This window comes from Cheilinus undulatus, linkage group 22 (genome assembly GCF_018320785.1).
Source record: "Cheilinus undulatus linkage group 22, ASM1832078v1, whole genome shotgun sequence".
Taxonomy (NCBI): domain Eukaryota; kingdom Metazoa; phylum Chordata; class Actinopteri; order Labriformes; family Labridae; genus Cheilinus; species Cheilinus undulatus.
This window is the reverse complement of record NC_054886.1, coordinates 22,880,442-22,893,479: the sequence shown is the minus strand read 5'-3', so window position 1 is coordinate 22,893,479 and position 13,038 is coordinate 22,880,442. Positions and strand designations below refer to the sequence as shown.

Here is a 13,038-nt window from a genome sequence, read left to right as displayed (position 1 = left end):
AGCAGTCTTCCCAGTTTCAGGCTCAGGTTGAACAGAATGACCAATGGCCTCACTCAGCTGGCCTGAACCTGAAGACCTGAGGCCGCCTGGTCCTGCAGCACTCCTGGGGCCTCATGTACAAAGACTTCCGTGGATTTCTGACTGAAATCCAGAAAACATTGTATGCATAAAAATATACAGATGTATGAATCTGTGCGCAGGCATGAACCCAAGCACATTTCCTTTATACAACCCAATCAACTAAGAATTTAGCGCACATGTTGGAGTACCCGACTCCCCCCTGTCCACACCCCCATTTAAATACACACATCATAATCAAATCATATTTAAATGAGCCCTGCGCCTGACGGAAAAAAAAGAACTTCAAAGAAAGCGAATGGGCTCTCTATGTATGAACTGCTTCCGCATTTGGCATTAGACGGCTCCCACACTTCCAGTCGGAAGAAGAGAAAGGCGTTTGATGGCAAATTTGTTGCGGTTTACCCGCTGTTTGCATGAGTTACCTGAGCTGACTGTCAATGACGAGTTAAATTTAGCTGAAGATGTACATTGCAGCACACAGCAACGATGTCCAGAAGTGCTTTTAACCTGTTTTTGAAACATCATTTTAGCATGTTTGGACGCCAAGCGATGATGATAGAGTAAACAAAAATAACAAACAAAACAAAAAAAAAAACAATGAAAGGGACAAATTAGGGCAGTATAGGAGCATTTAGATTCCTAAATGCTCCGAGCCTAGCACGTATAGTTAGGCGGAAGTTGTGAAGCGGCCTTATTTTCCACCGGAAAAACGCCCCCCCCTGCCCTGCATAAAGCCTATTGGAGATGCTTGTAACTGAAGTGGGAGTGCGCAAAAATGTCCTCTTTAGCACGCTGTCGGCATGAACTGTAAACGCAACAGAAGTGAGTGGGAGAGTGTGTGTGAGGCTGTCAGTGCTGTGGGGTCAGAAAAGCGCACACATGCTTAATTGAAGAAGTAGTCTGACATCAAGGTAGATGTGAAGCGCCAAAGTTTGGCCAAAACAGGCAGGGGGCTAGGAGAAGAGGGGCTCACCCCGTTTGAACATAGAGTCGCCGCAAAGCAGACAAAGTAAACTGGATTTACAGATTCCAACTATTAATTGTATACACTACTTACATGGATCACACACTATTGTTGCAAATTAATGCAGAAGTGCGCCAGAGGAAAGGTGAGGCTGATTAAGACATTTCACACTTTTCACACGGATTTCATACTTTACGCACGGATTTCACACTTAATGCACGGGGTTATTAACATGAGTATTTTGCACACAGAGACAATCAGGGGCTTGTTGAAAAGATCTTAAGCTGTAATTTAACCAGTAAAAAAACAAACAAAAAAAAACAAAAAAACGCGCTTTTATAGCAATGTGTGTGCAGTCGATAGCTCCGATTACAGTAGCAAAACCTGCTTTCACTGCAAATTGTGCTTTAATGTTGACCTGTTCAGCTGCATTGTATGGGAATTTGATGTACCTGGCGGACGTGTGGATAATTCCACCCCACAATGATGGCATGGCTCGGCTCAGGGTTGACTGGCACAGTCCCTATCGGTCGGCCAGCGCCCTCTGGAACGCCTCAGTTGCTAAGAACTCCAGTGTGGTCAGCACCTGGATGGATACAGCAGCGTATCGCTGTATCGCGATCCCGGCCGCAGCTCTGCGCACAGTTCCAGGATTGCCCTTGGGAACCTAAAGCGGCCGATGAGCCAGTTGTCATCACTAGAGCTGCATCTAATGATTTCTTATGTCGACTAAGCTATCAATAAATTTCATGTAGTCGATCAATCACGATTATTTTGCATGCTATTTTGGATCACCATTTTACGTGAATGGTAGCAGTTTAAATAGAAGCAATTCACCTGCCTTGCAGGTTACAAATAACTAAAGGATGGCTGTCTTTAAAGTGACTGGTATGTCCATAAAAATAAATAAAGCAAATTGCCCATCCAAAGTCCAAAAGTACAAATAAAGCTTAATGTAAACAAATCAAACTTCCAGCCAAAGTGACTGAACAATAGATTACAATTTCTTTAAATTGCAGTGCAAGGACATGTCAACATGATCTGGTGTGAGGCTGGCTGCAAGTACAGATGAGTTTTTACTGGCCGGTATTTGATTTTACCAATACCAAAAACAATAATACGATTAGTTGACACTTGAATGTCCTTGTAGACTTAATTTTTATAGTCGACATAGTCGATTATGCCAACCAATCGTTGCAGCCCTAGTCATCATGCGCCAGTAAATCCTGTTTCTAAACACACGCTCTCTTCATATTGCACCATTTTTACAATGTCTTCTATTACTGCTAAAGCAGCCATTGTTGTTAACGGTAAGTATTTTCACCACTTAGTGCATGCTTTTATATCCAGACATGTAATTGCAGTGATGTGTGTGTGTGTGTGTGTGTGTGTGTGTGTTAATTGTTCATCAGTGTTAATTGCTCATGTGTCTCTGATGTGCAGATCAAACGCTGTCCCTGAGACGTCCCTGAGGCACCACACATTTCCACGGTCATTTCACTCTTGATACATCTGAACTTAGCCGTGAAAAAAAACGTACGCCACGTTGTGTATCCTACGCCTGTTTCCATTTATAAATCACAATCAACACTAAAGTTATCGCACGTGAGGAAACGCTTTGCCCCGCCCATATGGTGCCTATAAAAGGTTAGGTGAACGCCCATGATGAATATTCAATGATACCCATTTGACAATGGAACAAGAGGGAAAACAAGCGAAATAAAGAAATTCCACTCAATGTGAGGTCGCGATATTAATAGGAGAGGTGAACACACGCAGGGTCTTATTTGGTGGGCACAGTTTGGGCATCACTAACGCCAGAAAGGCAAAAGAGTGAAAGCATGTGGCTGATGTTGTAAATAACGTTGCCTCAGAGGGTCGGACTGTGGCTGAAGTAAAAAGAAATGGTCCGACATAAAAGTGGAGGCGAAAAGGCGCATCGCTCTCCATAGGAAGAGTGTCTGTGTGACAGGTAGGGGAAAGGGCACATCGGAGCTCATCCCCACAGACGACAAGCTGGCGGGGATCGTTGGGGAGTCCCTCCTGAGCGGTGTGGTGACGGAGGCGGAGGGGGACACGGATGCACCAAATGCGCCAGAAGCGATCATGTCATTGATCATGTCATTTTAATTACAATGATTATAAATGTAAATCTGTATTTGTATGGCACATTTTGGGAGCACGGTTACTGTCCGCCTTACTGTTTATGTGAATGGATATCATAATAACATGTAGGGTTTGTTTCACAATGACAGAACATGATTGATTCAATAATAAAGGCTATGTGTGTGGGCACGCGCACGTGCGTGCGTTCACGCACTCCCTCGGGCATCAATGTAAATTTGTCTTCTTTTTTTTCCGTTTTTGCAAATATATCCTTCATATATGTGTAATGTTTGATTATTCCACACAAATGTATCAATTTCACATTAGTCTTTAATTTCATCCTTCTACTGTTGAGGTCAGTTTCCCGTTTATCCAGATTTTGTGCGTATGGCAGGGTCAGAGATGCCGTGGAGGTGCGCACATTTTCCCGTCAAGTTTTTTTTTTTTTTTTTTAAATCCCAAACGTTACTTACTAGTGATGTACGCTTTCTTTTGTGGGTACCAGAGTTTATAAACGAGGCCCCTGGGGGGTACGGTGTTCACCACACAAATGTTTATATAATTAAAAGATGCTGTCAATGCCGTCAATGTTCAAGCAAGAAGCACTGCAACCTTACATTAGGTAAAGAGTTTGGTATAAGAACTTGGGTTTTTTAGTGGGTCAAATATCCTGAGTGTAATATCCTGTGTGTCGCTGCCTTCATTGGCTGAGCGTGTCTGTTGACAGCTGCACAAACTTGAACTAAAAACCTTTATGAAGGTAAACACTGTCATCAGTAAAGATTCATGGAAGTTCACACCAATAAATCTGTTACCCATATAAAGAAGACGGGCTTTAAATTCCAAATTTTAAACGTTTATTATTTTAAAACCGTATTTTATTACCGTCGGATGCACTCGATGGAGGAGTGTGTGTCAGAGAAGAAAGCAGAGGAAGTCCGCCGGTGCTGCGTCTCTACAGTTTGCTCATTCATTGAGGTGTGCTGTCTTGTTTATTCTGAAGCTTCCCATTTCCTCATTTTAACTTTTTCTCCAGCCACTTCCTGCCGATGCTCTCTCACACCCAGATCTTCTGACAATTGTGCCAATGTGCGTCATCAATGAGCGTTACACATGGATCACACATGGAGATAACGTCATATCTAGAGAAATTTGTCCAAACGTGGGTGTTTTATTTGATCTTTAATGCACTAATGATCATAAATACTGTCAAAAGAGCGGAAATATAAAACCAAAGCTCCAAAATGAGGCAGGGTGAAACGTTGTGTCTGGAGAGCTGCAGGTGAGAGGCAGGGCTGGTTTTAGTCATCTGAAGGTGCAGGGCAAAGACTGGTAGTGGCACTGCTGACTGAGCTGCTTTGTGAATAACTGAAGTAAGGGACTTTTTCCAACTATCTACAGAACCCTCACTGTCAACTTCACATATCAAATATAGAGTCGTTTCCTGGAACTCATCCCACCTTGCCTTGGAGAAGTTGTACCTGTTAGGTCTCTCCTCTGCTTCTATTCTCATTTCTTAGTGACTCTTGAACTAATGTGTCCACAATCTCTTTACCATTCAACCCCTCATGTGCTGGTACCCAACAGAACTGTACATCCACACCACCCCTGTGAAGTCTTAGCAGGCTATGTTGTAGCTCTACGAGAGAGTCTTCTCTGCTTGATTTTGCTGATTGAATGCTTTCTAGAGTTGCTGCTGAATCAGTGCACACCAACACCCACTGCAAACCAACGATGACTGCCACCAACTCTGGAATAAATACACCAATACCCACGCATTCTTATTCATTTTTAGAGCTATCTGTGAATATTTTTAGATAACCGTAGTCTTGTTGTCTTAAGCCCTTTCCATCACTGTTTTTCTGCCTGTTTTTGCCACTTTAAACTATTTCTTTCCACCCTTGCCTATCACTGCCTCTGCCCTCTGTTAAACCATTGTTGCTGATTGGCTCCCCCAAATCCTGAAAAAGTCTATTTGCCTCATCAGCCATTAACAAGCCATTTAGGTGTATTCAATCACTAAGTGTGTATTAACTTACATTGCATTTGTCTTACTAAATTAAATATCCTCAAAGTGAGAAATATGAAAGTGGCCCCACCAGTCTGAAATATTTCTGTATGTGTCCCTCAGTGGAAAAAAATTTGGACACTCCTGTAGTAAAGGAAGCATTGGTAATAAATCTATGATGACAAACTTTCACTTCCTTTGCTTGTTATTAAAAATAGTATAATAATGAATCATTGTCTGTTTTTTGTTTGACTATTTTAATGTGATAAAAAACACACCAAAACAGAATAGGAATATGTGATACTAAACAAGAGATGACAAATATTGAGTGGTATTCCATTTTCAACATGTGAATAATATAAACATCTTTAACTATGTGATTCAAAGAAAACTGGCCCTCCTACAAAATCAGGTTATCTTCAAATAACCAGTACAGTATTTAACTGATCTGAAGCAGACCACTCGATCAAAACACCCTCAAAGACTTCATAAAGAACAGACAGCAGAATACCTCGCCTCAAGTGAAGCCATTAGAAAACTCACAGTACTGTAATGTTACATGTAGTTAACACGTTAGTTCTGAAATTCAAGCATTCGTTAAACTATTCTAAATAAAATACATTTGTGTAAAAACACGTTTCTCATTTTCATTGCCATCAAAAATGCAAATCCTCAAAGCTCATGCAGTTTCTGTTTCTCTCTTCAACTTGTCAGCACATAGCTGTGTACCAGCCAAAGGTGAACATTCACTGTGTTCCAAATTATACAAATTGGATTTGAGTGTCATTAATATTCACCTTTTTGTTTTTCAAATAAACTCATGGATGGGATTGTATCTCAGGGCTCTTTGGATCACTGAAATCAATCTGTGACCAACAAAATAATCTTTTTCCACAGGTGTTACAGGAGAAAGGATTCTCACCTGCGTGTGTTCTCATGTGTACTGTCGAATCACATTTTAGTCCAAAAAAATTGTTGTAATTATGCAGGTATATGATTTTTCACCTGTATGGATATTTCTGTGTAATGATTTCCCACAGGTGTACAGCTTTGTACCTTTGTGAGTAAGAATGTGCTGATTCAAATGTGTAGACTGACAGAATCTTTATGCACAGCTGTTAATGGGAAAATGTTTCTCATCTGTGTGAGTTCTCATGTGGACTGTCAAATGACTTTTGTGCCTGAAAGATTTGCTGCACACCGTGCAGGTAAATGGTTTTTCACCTGTTTGGATTTTTAAGTGCTGGTCTAAATTAACTTTATGTGTGAATGATTTCCTACAGGTACCACAGGTGTATGGATTTATACCTGTGTGTATCCTCATGTGGACCGTCAAATGACTTTTGTGCCTAAAAGATTTGCTGCATGCTGTGCAGGTAAATGGTTTTTCACCTGTATGGATTTTTAAGTGATCTTCCAAAGTACCTTTCTGTGTGAATGATTTCCCACAGGTACCACATTCATATGGCTTCTCACCTGTGTGAGTATGAATGTGAAGATCCAAATGTGTTCTCTGACTGAATGTTTTTCCACAGGTTGTACAGAAGAAAGGCTTCTCACCTGTGTGAATTCTCATGTGGACTGTCAATGAACTTTTAAGTCTAAAATATTTGTTGCACACTATGCAGGTATATGGTTTTTCACCTGTATGAATTTTTAAGTGGTTGTCCAAACTACCTTTCTGTGTGAATGATTTTCCACAGGTACCACAGGTGTACGGCTTTTTAACTGCATGCACAAGAATGTGCCGATTGAAATAACTTCTATGACGGAATTTTTGCCCACAGGTGCTGCAGGAGAAAGGCTTCTCACCTGTGTGTATTCTCAAGTGTTCTGTCAGATTAACTTTTTGTCTGAAAGACTTGTTGCATGTTGTGCAGGTAAATGGTTTTTCACCTGTATGGATTTTTAAGTGCTGGTCTAAATTATATTTCTGTGTGAATGATTTCCCACAGGCATCACAGGTATGCTGCTTTGTACTTGTGTGAATACGAACATGCTTCTTTAAACATGTGTTCATACGGAATCTTTTTCCACAGATGTCACAGGAGAAAGGATACTGACCTGTGTGTGTGCAGGGATATAGTTTTTCAGAAAGGAGCTGGTGTTCATTTTGTCCATCTGCTTCACTCTGTTCACCTTCCTCCTGAGTAGGAGTCAACATCAACATGTCAGTCTCCTCCTGTTTGAGCTGCTCTTCCTCCTGCCCCTCTTTCATCTGTGGAGGCTCTGGATCCTCCTGGTCCAGACTGAACTTCCTCTCCTGGTGGCAGAGCTGCTGCTCAGGTTCAACCTCCTCCTCCTTACACACATGTTGCTGCGGGACGTCTGGAGATACAAAAACAAAACAATGACCAAACAAAGTGAAGGTACAGGACAAACACAGCACCAGTATGTATTGTAAAACTGACTGTTGGAGCCTAAGGGTCTTAAAATCTCCCAGACTGTGTGTAAAAGTATGTGCAGTTTTTGTCACATACACTACAATGTCACATACCTGTTAAGTGACTTGTCATGTCCGGTGGCACGTGAGACATGGTGGAATGCGGAGGATGCCAAAACTCCAAGATACTAGGGTTAAATCTCAAGTTTGGTGAGGCGTATTTCTCTTGAAATTCCTGAATCCTAATATAATCGTGGACTTTATTACATCCGAACTGAAGCAGAGTGGTCTTGAAGTCTAATGACCAGAAGAAAACAGGGAGAAAAGCAGGCGCCAATCTCAGCTCCACCTGGCAGTGATTCACCTGACTTAGCTGCAGCACAGATACCAGTAAAAGAGATGGATAAAAAGGAACTGTCTGAATTAATCTGCTTGATTATATGAGAGGAGCTGAAAGTACATATGGATGATCTGCAGCCGCAGCTTAATTCTATAAAACTTGATGTGAAGTCATGTGCTGAAAAGGTGACTGGAATAGAGATGCTGCTGTCTAGTCAGTCGGATCAAATAAACAAAATGGAGAGAGAATGTGGTGCGTTTCGTAAAGCATGCAGTACACTTCATCAAGAAAACAAAAAGCTGAGTGAAAAAATTGACAGAATGGAGGGTTACAGTTGGAGATTTAATTTAAGAGTCTTTGGCCTGGACAGAGGTGTTGAAGGTGATAATGCTACTGAATACATGTCTATGCTCCTGAAAGAAGTTTTTCAGGGACAAAAGAAGCTCCCAGGCCCTCCCGACATAGAGATTGCGCACAGAATTGCCAGCAAAGGCCCTGGTCCAAGGCCTATGATTGTAAGAATGCAACGACTCGAGACGAAGGAAGCTATTTTGAAAATAGCAAAACAAGAAAAAGTGCTGGAGTACAAAAACGTGAAACTGAAAACATTCCCTGATCTGACCACAGAAACTGCAAAGAGGAGAGCGCTGTTTAACAATGTCAGGGGAAAGCTGCTTCAGGCTGGCATTCAATGTGGTCTGATTTATCCGGCCACTCTTCTTCTAACTTTCAACAGAGAAAAAAAGATCTTCCAGAAAGATCTCGGCGGAGAAATTCTTTGAAGAAAAGATTAAACCGTCGCTGCATTTGTCAGTAAACATCGAGGCGGACTAAAGCTGAAGGAGCTACTTAATTGCTGTGCGTAATTGGAGATGGAAGCAATGGACCTTTGGACAGTGACTGGAACTTGACCCACGCTTCGGATTTTGGATTAGGTCTACAGAATGACATTTGAACTCAGAAATAATCTTAAGAAGATGCGCAAGCTGTGAGGAGGTGAGGGAGTGAGGTGAACAGCGAGAGCGCGGACTGCTCATGTGGTGACGGATCAAACATAATTTACCCTGACAGGGAAAGTTAGAGGACTTATGGTAAACCTGTGTGGTAAGCATACTGAATACAGACTGAATGTATGGAAGATTAATTGTTTACATCTAAATTTGACTTAACTATGAGTGAGTATTAAAGAAAAAGCATTTCATGTTGTAATCTAATGTTATCATGTAATCTGATTTAATGGTGATAATGTAACCGTTAGCTCAATCTAGGTTTCAGGAGGATTAAATAGAATTGACATTAGTTACATGCCAATATGGGAGGTTGGCTGATTCTCATGGATAGACGAGTGGCACAATGTCTGCAACAATGCAAAGTGTTAAAATATTACTATTATTATTTTATATGTTTTTGGGTTATATAATGTTAAGTGTATTTTTTGTTGCTCTGAACTGGAATTAATCCAAATAAGACCAGATAGAATGTACACTCTATTTGATGTCACATAAATTACCAAAGTAAAGCCTAAGAATGGCCCATATTAATATATGTAGCATTAGGAATAAATTAAATGAAGTGGAGAGTATAATCTTGTCAAATAAATTTCATATTCTAGCAGTATCTGAAACACATTTAGATTCTACGTTTGAGGACACATCATTGATGATTGAGGGGTTTAATATCTATAGGAAAGATAGAAATGCCTATGAAGGTGGGATTTGCATTTATGTGCAGCTCAACCTACCTGTAACAATAAGGCAGGATTTAATGCAATCGAATATTGAAGCTCTCTGGTTGCAAGTACATTTAAAGTATCTCAAGCCTATACTTATAGGATGTGGCTACAGACCCCCAGTGCTAATTATGAATATCTAGATAAAATATGTGAAATGCTGGACTCTGCTTGTAGTAGCAATTTTGAACGATATTTTATGGCAGATATGAATGTAGACTGGAAGTCTTTCTCCTGTCCAATGAGGAGGAAGTTATCAGATATATGTGCAGCTTCAGGATTAACTCAAGCAATAGATAAATATACAAGAATCAGCTTTAATAATGATGGCAGGAGGGTAGCAACTTGTATTGATCATCTCTATTTAAACACACCTGAGATCTGCTCCAAAACTGTATTATGCCTATAGGTTGTAGCGATCATAACTTGATTGCAATAGTTAGGAAAACAAAGGTGCCAAAGGAGGGTTTTAGAATAATTAAAAGAAGATCACTCAAAACATTTGATGCAAGAAAATATGTGAGAGATGTTTAAAATGCTAAGCTATCAAATATTTTGTTGCTGGACGATCCTGAAGATGCCTTTAAGGTTTTCAATGACACATTAATAAGTGTCATAGATAAGCACGCACCTGTGAGAAAATCCACAGTGAAAACTATAAATTCACCATGGTTGGACAGAGAAATAAAAGAATACATGATAGAAAGAGATCAGGCAAAACAAAACGCCTTATCATCTGGTATTAAATCTGACTGGCAAGTTTATTGTAAATTGAGGAATTTTGTTACGAAATTAAATAGGAGAAAGATAAAAGAATATTATGGCAACATAGTTCAGGATATCAAACAAGACAGTAAAAGATTACGGAGCACATTAAATCTTTTAGTGAAGGGCCACACAGTCTTCACCATCTTACTTAAAAACTGGAGGTGTGTTTTTAACGAAACCTAAGGACATTGCAAATCATTTTAATAATTATTTCATAAATAAAATTGATAAGCTAAAAAGTACTGTACAGCATAACAACACTGATCTCGCAGTAAGATCAATCAACCAAATCATGAAGAGCAGAGAATGTAATTTTGAGTTCAAGAATGTTTCAGTCTCAAAAGTTGAAGTAATGCTAATGACTTGTTAGAATACGTCACCTGGGTTGATTTTCTTGATGGATGGTTATTGAAACCTATTGTTGCTGTTGTGGCCCCAGTGATTACACATATAATTAATTTATGTTTGACCAAAAATATATGGCTGCAGGATGGAAAATTGCAAAAATTATACCAATACTAAAAAACAAAAAGATGCAGTTTTCTGAAGAAAACAGTTGACCTATAAGTTTATTGCCAGTTCTGAGCAAAATAATGGAAAGAATTGAGTATGAGCAAATTCAATTATATTTTTTCCAATAATAACCTTTTCACTGATTTTCAACATGCTAATAGGGATAAATATTCCACAGCAACAGCTATGACCCAAATGCTAGACGATTGGTGTAATGATATTGAGCAAAAGAAACTGATTGGAGCTGTTTTTCTTGATTTTTCTGCAGCATTTGATATTCTTGATCATGAATTATTATTAGCAAAATTAAAATGTTATGGGTTTTCATCCTCTGCTCTGTTTACAATCAAAATGGCAAATGGTTTATTTTAATGGAAGTGAGTCAGATCTAAAACAGGTTAAACATGGGGTGCCTCAAGGAAGTTGTCTTGGACCTCTTTTGTATTCTATTTTCACCAATGATTTCCCTTTGGCATTAAAGACGGCTAATATGATGATGTATGCAGATGATACAACAGTCTATTTTGCCGGAAGAACTAAAGCCATGTAGAAACAGAAAGCTTCATAAATAGCAGAAGTTTGGGGAACAACTTTATTACACAGACACATTTTAGCTTGTTGTCTTCATCTGGTTCATCAAGAAACAGATTTCAAACATATTCTACTGATGTGGACGTAAAGGTATATATGGCTCTGTATTTATTACTTTCCCTTCTATTTTGACTGATAACCACTCGTGGTGCAAGGAAAAACATAGAAGAGACCACAGATCTTAAAATTCTCTGTGCTTTAGATGTGCAGCCTCTCTGAGATACAGCCCCAACACTGCTGGGCAGTCTGAGACATCGGTCACTGAATAGGAACGGCGAGGAGTGCTCCGGCTAAGTGACGCCACAGTGCCAGTGTGGACCAAAACATGGCAGCCTCCTGGTGAGTTTATAAACTCAAAGTACTCAATATGCAGTCATCCAGTGAGTTTATAGTTCCATATACACTACTGCTAAGTTTGGGATCACTTGGAAATTTTGTTTTCCATTGAAGCGCTTATGAAATTAGTCTGGATAAGAAATATAGCAAATGAACTAGGTACGCTGACATTGTCAGACTTGGAAATACTGATTTTTATGGAAATGATGAATGTGTTCTTCAAATTTTGCCTTCACCAACAACTAAAGACATCTTTTACATCAATTACATCCTGACAGACCTTAGGCATTAAACCTCTCAGTTTCTGATGAGACTTCACCCCATACTTCCTGGAGCATTTCCTACACAATGGATTGTCTTTATGGAGTCTTCCTCCATACCATACAGTTAAGCTGCTCCCACAACAGCTCAATAGGGTTCAGATCTGGAGACTGTGCTGGCCACTCCATTACAGCCAGAATTCTGGCTGACTCCTTAATCTTTAAATATTGCTCAAACATTTTGGGGGTGTGTTTTGGGTCATTGTTCTGTTGTACCATGAATTTGGCCCCAGTCAAGTGCTGTCTATAGGATAAATGGCATGGCATTGCAAAATCTTAGCTGTCCTTCCTCACAGTCCCTTCCACTCTTTAAAAACCTTACATTTTATCCCCTCCAAAGCACCCCAGACCATCATGCTTGACTGACGCTTTTAAGCACTGTTCTTGCATCTTTTCATTTGTTCTGCGTCTTGTAAATGTTTATCTGTTTGATCTGAAGACCTTAAACCCTGGGCTCATCTGTCCCAAAACCCTTCTTCTGGCCTTCCAGTGTCAAATGTCTGTGCTCTTTGCCAATCTCAGTCTTTTCTTTTTATTGGCTGGTCTGAGATATGGCTTTTTCTTGGCAGTTCTGCTATGAAGTCCAGCATCTTGAAGTTGCCTCTTCACTGTTGATGCTGACACTGGTGTTGGGTAGATATTATTTAGTGCAGCTGCCTCTGAGGACCTGTGAGGGGACTTAGTCTTAACTTCACACTCTCAGATATTTATCTTCTTGCACAATTGTGCATAAGGCCTGCCACTCCTTTCTCTGCCCTTGTTAGAGCCAGTTTGAGCTGCTCTCTGAAGGGACTAGTTAACATCACACTAAGAGATTCAAAGTTTCTGCATAATTTCTCGCAATGAATAGTCTTCCTTTCTAAGCAGTCTGACAGGCCTCTAAAGACATTTTTTCTAGC

The 13,038-nt window shown here is 40.0% G+C and overlaps 1 protein-coding gene across 1 annotated transcript in view; it reads right to left on the bottom strand.

Annotated features, from left to right (window-relative positions):
* LOC121504735 (golgin subfamily A member 6-like protein 22) overlaps positions 1-13,038 on the bottom strand; it is a 34,905-nt gene that overhangs the window by 17,772 nt on the left and 4,095 nt on the right. The window contains exon 3 of the mRNA XM_041779783.1: positions 7,224-7,487. Within this exon, the coding sequence (XP_041635717.1) occupies positions 7,224-7,487 (264 nt within the window). The remainder of the gene's footprint in view (positions 1-7,223; positions 7,488-13,038) is intronic.